Source organism: Lontra canadensis, unplaced genomic scaffold (genome assembly GCF_010015895.1).
Source record: "Lontra canadensis isolate GAN:19392208 unplaced genomic scaffold, GSC_riverotter_1.0 scaffold127, whole genome shotgun sequence".
In the NCBI taxonomy this organism is placed as follows: Eukaryota; Metazoa; Chordata; class Mammalia; order Carnivora; family Mustelidae; genus Lontra; species Lontra canadensis.
In genome coordinates this window covers 3,390,641-3,400,817 of record NW_022631121.1, presented here as the reverse complement: position 1 = coordinate 3,400,817, position 10,177 = coordinate 3,390,641, and the positions used below count along the sequence as shown (strand labels likewise).

The window sequence follows — 10,177 nt, the reverse complement described above, 5'->3', positions numbered from 1 at the left end:
CTGACTTGATGAGGTTTCTCCCCTATAGGAGATGCCATGGGAGGAAACGAGTATGATTCATCATGTTTCCACACCTTGGTCTCCTAGGTCCAACAAGGGACAAGGCTGTATATAGCCTCATTCTTTCTTGGAAAAGTATTCTTATTGTTACTCAGTGTTACTGCCTTGACTTCTGTTAGGCCCCTCTTCTGGAAGGAGCCTCCCTGTGTTAGTCCAAGGATTTCACATCCCTGCGACCATCCTTAGCTCTGTCACTTGCCAACCTTATGAAAGTGAGAAATGTACAAGTTATTTGTCAGTAAAAGGAGTCTCCTAAGTCCTGTCTTGTAGGAATGTTGGAATACACACTGTATTGTAAAGCACTTGGCATACTTACAGGGAAATATTGGATCTTTAATCATTGATATTTATGATTATTTTGAAACCCAAAGTTATCAACCTCCCATTTTTTTTGTTCTTAATCGAGTAGATATTAGAGAATATACAGTTGCTCTTCAACAGTCTTTAATAAATTACACAAATCCAGGGTAGATAACTTTTAATATTAGGGAAAAAAGACTAAAAGAAATAAACAAATAATTGAACATCTTAAATTTTAAAAGCTTTTTCATACACTTTGTGATCCCAACTATTTTGCTATTGGATTCCTTCACATCTCCATGTAAATCGTGTTCTGATGGCATGTTACCTTGTCTGGATCATGAACAAATTATTGAGTATTTTTAAATTGTTTCATAAATACTAAAACTGGAACATTAAAACCTTTTAAACAGCAAAAACTATATGGCCCACGTTTTTTATATATTTATATTATAAAGGTAAGTAAAATTTCTATTAAAGAAAAAATTTGAAAAAATACTAAATATCTTAAGCTAATAGCTACCTGTTTTTTTAATCTATCTTTACCTTGAATAACTCATGTGAGGAAGGAACAAAAAGAAGATATGTTTTTTAAAACTACATCCACCTTGAACCCCACTACTTAAAATGTTGAATTCTTTCTTAACTGTGAGAACACCTATGCTTTGTTCCTTCCCATCCCTAGGGCTCTGCACTACTGGGAAGGTGCCCTCTCCCACCCCAGGGGAAAGCAGCCGCCCCGACTGCCTGACTAGAACCGGCGCCTGCTACGGCCCACCACGCGCTCCTCCTCCTCTAGCAGAGCCTCCTCGTACAGCTCAGGGAAGCAGCTGGGCAAGGTGTCGTTGATCTTGGCCATGACCTGCAGCACCTGCATCTTGCTGGTCTCCACGCGGGCCCGCGGGCCCCACAGGAACTCGTGGCGCAGAGGGTCGCTGGCCGGCACCCGGCGGTACTCCAGGTAGCCCTGGCGCACCAGGTCTTCGGTGATGAACTTGCGCGGCTCACCGAAGACCAGGTGCCTCCTGCCCTCCTGCACGCCCAGCACGTTGAGGAACTCCCAGACCTCCTCCTCGCTGGCGCGGTTGCCCTTCATGAAGATCATGCCCAGGAGCGCCATCAGGAGGCCGGTCTTGGGCAGCCCCTTGCTGCCGCCGCCCAGGGTGCCCTCGCCGGGTAGGGCCAGCTTGCTGACCAGCGTGTAGGACTGGCCGCGGGCATCGACCTCCCGGACCTCCAGCCCGAAGACCAGCTGCATGCGCTGGGAGGTGAGCCTGAAGATCTCTGCAAAGTGCTCGCCATACTTCCTGCCAACGATCTTCAGCAGCGCCGCTCGTGTGATGGGCTCCCCGGAGCTGTGCTTCCCCAGCAGGAACTGCACCAACATCCCGACCTTGCGGATCAGAGGGTTTTTGCGAATGGCCCGGAGGGCAACCCGGGGAGCGGCCCGGGGAGCGGCCAGGGGGGCGGCCGGGGCCAGGGCCGCAGCTGCAGCTGGGTTCTCTGCGCCCTGGTCACCTGGCAGGCCTGGGGACCCTGGGCCAGGAAATCCAGGGGCTGAGCCACCCTGGCGTGGTGAAGATGGACCCGCCTCCTCCGGGGAGCCTGGGGAAGCGCGGGGGAGCTCCTCCTCTGCTGCTGCTGGTGCAGCAGCAGGAGCACCCCCGACACCCTGAGCCTCACTGCGGCCCTGGTGGCGTTTCTCCCGGGCACGGACCTTGCTCTTCTGGCCCCGAGGCATGGTGACACTGGGCAGGGCTGGCCGGCAGCGAGGGCACCTAGAGAAGGGGGACAGTGAGGTGGGAGGAGACCCTTCACCGGAGAGATCCCACCTTGGTTTTGCCCACGGCCGCCCCTGCACAGTCCCTCAGGGCACTGCTCTAGGACCCCGCAGGGCTCCCTTACCCTGGTCAGCCTGGACCCTGAGGAGGAAGGTGGTGTGAGTGTTGGGCCCCAGCCAGCCAGCCCTGCTTGGCACTACCGGGGTGACATCAGTGTTTCTGACAGTGAAGACCCCGGTATCCAGGTAGGCCTGAGGAGTGGGGGTTGGGGGAGAGGGTCCCCTGTTAAGTGTTGGGAAGACCTGGGTCCCTACGCCCCTCCCCTGCTCTGAAGGCGACCCTGGGATCTTCCATGGTACCCTCAAGGAGGGAAGGAGGGAGCCTTCAGCCCACCGCTGAAGTCAGGGGCACCTAGTGCTGACCACTGATGGGAGGGCTTCTCTGCCCTGAGTCCGTGGGGTCCTCGGAATGACGCAGAACCCCCACTCGGACTCTGTGTAGGACCTGGGACCCTCCCTTCCTCTGACTGCAGGCTGCCCCTGCAGATTAAAGCTGAAACCTGCCTGAGACCTGATGGGAGAAATGATGGGATGTCTCAGCCGGACGTCCCTTTCTTGGAATGTTAAGGATCGACAGGAGAGGACAGGCCCTATTGTTCCTGGTTCCCGCAGTCCTCACTCCGGGTCCTCCCTTGCCCCACTTCTGGCCACTCATGGTAATGGCGGCAGGAGCTGGAGACTCATTAGCACCCTGAGTGCCGGCCCGACCTGGAAATCCTCCCTCTGCTGACCGGCAGCCAGCACCTTAGACCAAGGCCCCTACCTCCCTGAGTTTCTGGAGCACAAAGTGAGGCAGCACCTCAGTCTTTAGACCAGCCCAGACCCTCCCAGGCCACGGCCAAGGCCAGGAGCGGAGACTCCACGTGGCCTCTGTTCTGGGGTATGGATTCCCCCCAGTCGTCACAAAGGCCATCTCCTTCCCACCAGTAGGCCTGGGGCTCTCTGCCTGTGCTGAGCTGAGCCAGAGTCTGGCAGTCCCGGGCCAAGGTCTGCAATCCCCGAGACCCCGCGAGGTAAGTGAAGGGACCTGGGGCTTAACCGCCATGTTGGGGCCTCCGAGCCCCGAGAGCAGGGGCGGAGCGGGGCAGGGCCTGTTAGACCCCTCTTTCCAGGGGAGTTGGTGCTGGGGGTTGTCGAGGGTGTGTCCCCATAGCTGTAACCCAGGACTCCTCGCACCTCGACCCCTAACAGTATGCAGGACCCCTGTCTGGGCTCACCCTAGGCAGGAGCTGTCCGAGAAGGCCTCACTGCCCACGGCGTGGTTAGGAGGAAGTTCTTGAGGGCCAGGAGGTCCACTTCCGTTCCTGTGAGTCTGGGCCCCAAGGAGGACCCTGGAGGGTGGGGGTGGGCTGGAGGGGACTCTGTGGGCGGGGCCCTGTGGTTGGGGTGGGGAGTGATGTGGGTAGTGTGTGGTGTGCTGGATTGTAGAGGAGAGTTCCTCAGAACTCATAAAGGGGCTTTCAGTGACTCTTACCAAGTCCAGTGGATTCTCCCTCTGCTGTGCTGAGTGTGCTGGCCTGAGACCAATGGTGTCATTTCGTTTCCAACCTCTAGTAAGAATTTAGGGGTCTGAGCTTAGCTGCTATTCCCAGGGCTTCCCAGGTCTGACAGCAGGTGGTAGCTTTTGGGGGGGTGCACTTTGGTGGGGACTCCCTTAATCGTCTCTCAGTGTCTTTCATTGACTTCTTGTGGGAGTTGTGATACTTCCCTTTTGCTGACTTAAGGCCTCATACCAATGACTTCAACTCTCTGAGAGTCCTCCTGATAAATCATGCGGGTACTCCTCATCTGACCACTCCTTCCTGTGACCTTCCAGAGCTTTCATTAGACATGTACACCTTATTCAAATCCTGTTTCAAATAACACTGTACTTTCACTATTAGTACAAGTGTCTTACACCAGAGTATTTCCAATTCCCCCCTTCCTATGTGAGGTGGTATCTCATTGCGGTTTTGATCCGTATTTCCCTGATGCCAGGGGATGTTTACAGTGTAAGGTTTCCTGCCCCTTCCTGAATCCAGGGGCTTCTGCTCCCAGTAAGCTGTGATTCCCTTGTTTCTTTCAGTTTGGGGGGCATTGGTGCCGTGTAACTTCAATTCTCTTATTAGGTCAAGAGCAATTACTGACTTTTCGGTTTGCTTGGCTTTTTTTCTTATTGGGAGGATGGTAGTGATGACTTCTAACATCTTTACACGTCAAAGCAGGGAAATTGTTTAATTTCAGATAGTAAATTTGGTACCAAACATCCATATCTTGTTTCTTACTTTATTGGACATTTTTAGAACTTTCTCCATTTATGTATGTTTACTATAGATGATACAAAGTGGAAATTCCCCTCTAATGTAAGTTTGCTAAAATTCCTTAACTTGAACTGGTGATGAATTTTTATCAAAGGCCTTTTCCTTATTCTTGCATATCATTAAATTGTGATATCATGATTTATAATGGGAAATACGTGTTGTGCTTTCATCCCCATTCCTGACACATAACACCTAAAAGTCTTGAAATTTCCTAAGTGATACGAGCAATAAAGGTGACAGAAGTGCTTTTTGCATAATTCAGAACAAGTGCCTTTCAGCCATACCTGAGTTTATGTTAATGAGGTGGCTTTGGAAAGCCACTAAATATGGGCGCTGCCTGCCAGGGCAATGAACTGCATATTTTTTTTTAATATTTTATTTATTTATTTGACAGACAGAGATCACAAGCAGGCAGAGAGGCAGGCAGAGAGAGGGGAGGAAGCAGGCTCCTCGCTGAGCAGAGAGCCCAATGCAGGGCTTGATCCCAGGACCCTGAGATCATGACCTGAGCCGAAGGCAGAGACTTCAACCCACTGAGCCACCCAGGAGCCCCTGAACTGCATGCATATTTAAAGGGTTGGAAACTTCAGCTCTACCTCCTGACCTCCAGGGAGGGGAGAGAGACTGGAGATTCACTTACTCAGCAGTGGCCAGTGATTTACTTAATTGTGCATATGTAATGAAGCCTCAATAAACATCCTAACCAGGGGCACCTGGGTGGTGCAGTCTGTTAAGCATCAGACTCTTGATTTCTGCACAGGCCATGATTTAGGGGTCCTGAGATGGATCACGGCATTTGGACTCCGTGCTGGGCTTGGAGCGGACTTAAGATTCCCTCTCTCCCTCTGCCCCTCCCCCTGCACCCTCTTTCTCTTAAACAACAACAACAACAAAAACCTAACCAGAGTGTTTTGGAGAGCTTCCAGTTTGCTGAAATCCTGGAGGTACTGAGGGGGTGGGGTGCCGCTGGAGAGAGGGCATGGAAGCCCTGTGCCTCTTCCCCACCCCAGGCTTTAAGCATTTCTTACGTTTGGGTGTTACTGGGTCATTCTGTTTTTATAATAAGTTAGTAGCCTAGTAAATAAATCGTTTTATTGAGTTCTGTGAGCCATTTTAGAAAATTTTCAAACCCAAAGAGGGGTTTGTGGGAACCCCTGATTTATAGCCAGTCGGAAGTATGGGAGGCCCAGATTTGTGATTAAGTATATGATCGTCTTACGGGAATGAGCCCTTAACTTGTGAGATTTGATGCTAATTTTAGGTAAATATTGTCAGAACGGAATCGAGTTGTAGGATACCTAGCTGGTGTGGGGGATAAAAACCCAAAAACTCATTCATTTGGTGTCAGTAGCACTGAAAGCAAAGGTGTAGAGAAAAATATACTTTACTTTTACAAACGCATTTTCTTTTTCTGTGAATGTAGTAATTTCCATTTGTCAGTATTTTCTTCTGTGATAACAGTCATTGTGTTTCTTAGTCACCCTGTTTATTCATTTAATTCATACTTATATTGAATATCTGTAAATTTACTTTAAAGATTATTTGTCTCCATGTGAGTGATCTTTGCTTGAGTACTCTTTTATTGGGCATTCTTACCTGGCATTTGTAGCAAGGAGAGCTACTCTGTTAAAATGGTTGATCCATTTCCCATCATTTTGTATGATTTGGAAGAATTTAAATAAGATGGTGGTTAGTTTTCCCCTAACCATTTGGTATAATAGGCTTCCAAACCTGACTTGTCTTGGAAAATTCTGATGGTGCTATAGGTTTTGACTCTATCTTCAGTACAGTGGTTTATGTATTATAGAATTTGTTTGTTTTATGTAGATTATCAAATTTAAAGGCATGATACTTATTTAAAGCAATCATACACACATTACAGAGAAGAGAATAATGAACCCAATGTACCTGAAACTCAGCATCAATAATCCTCAATGTCACAGGACAAATATTGTTAAAATTCAGATTTATTTATCAGTTTATTAACACGTCCATTTCCGAGACAAAGCGATACCATTCAGAGATACCTAATGTCTGTTTCTGCTTTGTGGTGGTATTGATTGAGATCTTCACCCCTTTCTGTAAATCCATTAGGGGCTATAGAATGGTATCCTCGATCATTCCACTGATTTTGTGTGTGTGTATTTTTTTATATATAACATTTAAAGTAAACAATTCAGTGGCATTAGTACACTCATAACATTGTACAGCCACCTCTAATTCCAAACACAATCATCATTCCAAAAAACACCTTCCTACCCTTCAAAAAGTTACTTCCCATTCACTGCTCTCCCTAGCCTCTGGCAGTTATCATTCTGTTATCCCTGTGTCTGAATTTGCTTAGACTGGATGATTCCTATACTTGTTGTCATACAATATGTGACCTTTTGTGTCTGGTTTCTTTCACCTATCCTAATGTTTTCAAGGTTCATCCATGGTCTATCATGTATTGGTATGTTATTCCTTTTTATCACCAAATAATATTACATTGCAAGGATATACTCTGTTTTGTTTATTCATCTGTTGATGGAAATTTTGGGTTGTCTGCATTTGGGGGCCTTATGAATAATAATGCTTCTATGAATATTTGTACACCAATATTTCTTTGATTATTCTTAAAATAATGTTGATTATATACCTAGGAGTACAACTGCTGAGTCATATGGTAATTCTTTGTTTAAATTTGAGGGACTGCCAAACTGTTTTGCAAAGAGCCTGAACCATTTTATATTCCTACCAGGACTGTATGTGGGTTCCAATTTCTCCACATTCTTGTGAGCACTTGTTTGGGTGGGTTTTTTTTGTTTTTTTGTTTGTTTGTTTTTTCCCCATTTCCCCCCCCATGTTTTTTCCCCACCATAGTAAAATGCTATCCCATTGTGTCTTTGTTTCACATTTTCCTAATGACTAATGATGTTGAGCATCTTTTCATGTTAGCCATTGGTAGATTTTCTTTAGAGAAATATGGTGGGTTTTTTTGTTTTGTTTTGTTTTTGTTTTTAAGTTGAGTTATTGGTCTTTTTGTTTTGTGGCTTTTTTCCTCCCACAGTGACAGAGAGACAGGCCTGATCTTTCCTGATGACTACATTTCAATGGGAAGTCTTTCAGATCTTTGAAAAAGACATTCCTGGGTTGTTTGAGATATATAAACACCTCAAAGGGTCGAAGGATGGATTTATAATTAAAAGGTTTTATTGTTGCTGTGGCGTTGATTTTTAAATAGATTCTCTAAAGGAAGATGGGGGGGCTATCATCAGATGTTGGCTGGAGCAAATGGTAATTCTTTCTGTAGACTCGGTATTTTCCAAATAGAAACTCATGGACAGCTGGGTTGTCCTAAGATGTAGCCTTAGGCTGTTAAAAGCCTTGCTTGAGTTCAGTCAAGTTTTTTAGTGCGGGGGTTTAGGCAGAGTCATTCATGCCAAGAGTTTTTGCAGTTCTTGGTTCCCAAACTCCCCACCTCCATGCCACATAATCCTGTCCATAAGTAGCTTAAAACTTGGCAGTATTCTTATTCAAGGCTGGTGGGAAAGCAAGAACTTATTTGCTAGCAGAACAGTATCTTATGTAATGTCTCTAATTAAAGAACTGATGTCATACCTTTGGCATATACTGTAGTGTAGTAAGTGGAGGGACACCCATCGCCTCAACATTGTCTGTTGATTAGAAACAAGCCACCAGGCCCTAGCCCCACTTCAGCACAGACGTCCACAGAGGTATGACTTATAGGAGATGTGCTTGACGAGGGCCCAGTACAGTTCTGTCTGCCACATTCCATCCCCTACACCCATTATTTCATATCCCTGCCTTATACAGAATTCGTCCACACCATCCTAAGACCCCAAAAAGCCAGATCCCATTACAACATGAATTCAGTATTCAAAACTCCAGCTGCAGATGATGAAGCTTTTGCTGTGTAGTTTCTCTACTCACCAACTCAACACCGTACCTCTCCATTTGTGAACCTGTTAAAAGTTGTGTGTTCTAACATACTCAGTGTACCGTGCTAGGACAGGAATGGGAAAATAGCTATAGAAATTCCTGTGTAAAACATGTGTCTTGGAAAGTACAGAAGATTCAAATAGCTGTTTTGAAATTCCACGAGGCAAAAGTTGTCTATTTCTTGATAAGATTTTGAAGCTTGAGAATAATTCTGGCTGTCAGCTTTATTCTGTGGGTTCCTGGTTTCAGCCTCTTGGTTATCCTTCTTTTGTAATGGAAGGTAATGTGTTCATTATAAAACAATTACTCTGCAGATAGTGATCAAATGCACTGGGATTAATACTCAAAACACCTCCCTTTCCTTCTTCGTGGAAGCTTTCTTTCTAATTTATCTGGAATTCTTTAGTAACCGCTGAGAGTCACTTTTTTTTTTTTTAACTAGAAATGTTTTATTGGAAGTAAAATAATTTATATGGTTCTCACATTTTTGTTTTATTAATGTATAATTATTTGTTTCAGGGGTATAGGCCTGTGATTCATCAGTCTTACACAATTCACAGCACTCCCCATAACACATCCCCTCCCCAGTGTCCATCACCCAGCCACCCCACTCCCCTCCAGCTACCCTCAGTTTGTTTCCTGAGATTAAAAGTCTCTTATGGTTTCTATCCCTCTCTGGTTTCATCTTGTTTCATTTTCCCCTCTCTTCCCTTGTGAGCCGTTGTCTTGTTTCTCAAATTCCCCCTATCGGTGAGATCATATGATAATTGTCTTTCTCTGATTGACTTACTTCGCTTAGCATAATACCTTGTAGTGGCAATATTTCATTTTTTATGGCTGCATTATATATATATACATATATATGTATATATATATACACACACACACACACCCCACATCTTCTTTATCCATTCATCTGGTGATGGACATCTAGGGTCTTTCCATAGTTTGGCTATTGTGGACATTGCTGCTATAAACATTCGGGTGCATGTGCCCCTGTGGATCACTACATTTGTATCTTTGGGGTAAATACCCAGTAGTGCAATTGCTGGGTCATAGGGTAGCTCTATTTTCAACTTTTTCAGGACCTCCATACTGTTTTCCAGAGTGGCTGCCCCAGCTTGCATTCCCACCAATAATGTAGGAGGGTTCCCCTTTGTCCACATTCTCGCCAGCATCTGTCCTTTCCTGACTTGTTAATTTTAGCCATTCTGACTGGTGTGAGGTGGTATCTCATTGTGGTTTTGATTTGTATTTCCCTGATGCCGAGTGATGTGGAGCACATTTTCATGTGTCTGTTGGCCATCTGGATGTCTTCTTTGCAGAAATGTCTGTTCAGGTCTTCTGCCCATTTCTTGATTATTTGTTCTTTGGGTGTTGAGTTTGATACGTTCTTTATAGATTTTGGATACTAGCCCTTTATCTGATATATCATTTGCAAAATATCTTCTCCCATTCTGTCAGTTGTTTTTTGGTTTTGTTGACCTTTGCTTTGCAAATGCTTTTTATCTTGAAGTTCCTAGTTCATTTTTGCCCTTGCTGCCCTTGCCTTTGGCGATGTTTCTAGAGTCACTTTTATATTCTAGGCTCTAGTCTCTCAAATATGCAAGCACCATCATCTAAGATTCCTTCACCTGTTTATCCCTCCCACAACCTTAGCAACCACTGTATAGCTACTCTTAATCTTTGGTACCACTAAAGAAATATAGTTTTCCAAATGCCCAAATAGACTTGT

General features: G+C 45.6%; 1 protein-coding gene across 1 annotated transcript; it reads right to left on the bottom strand.

Annotated features, from left to right (window-relative positions):
• Positions 1-1,096: 1,096 nt before the first annotated feature.
• LOC116857859 (melanoma-associated antigen B17-like) lies at positions 1,097-3,437 on the bottom strand. Its single transcript, XM_032842317.1, has 2 exons — positions 3,418-3,437; positions 1,097-2,138 (listed from the first exon to the last, which is right to left on the bottom strand). Exon 2 carries the CDS (start codon positions 2,099-2,101, stop codon positions 1,112-1,114), a length of 990 nt encoding a protein of 329 aa, XP_032698208.1. The 5' UTR covers positions 2,102-2,138; positions 3,418-3,437; the 3' UTR covers positions 1,097-1,111.
• Positions 3,438-10,177: the final 6,740 nt, after the last annotated feature.

Excerpts from the sequence above, each read along its gene's own strand:
- LOC116857859 (XM_032842317.1), bottom strand. The coding sequence starts at position 2,101 with ATGCCTCGGGGCCAGAAGAGCAAGGTCCGTGCCCGGGAGAAACGCCAC.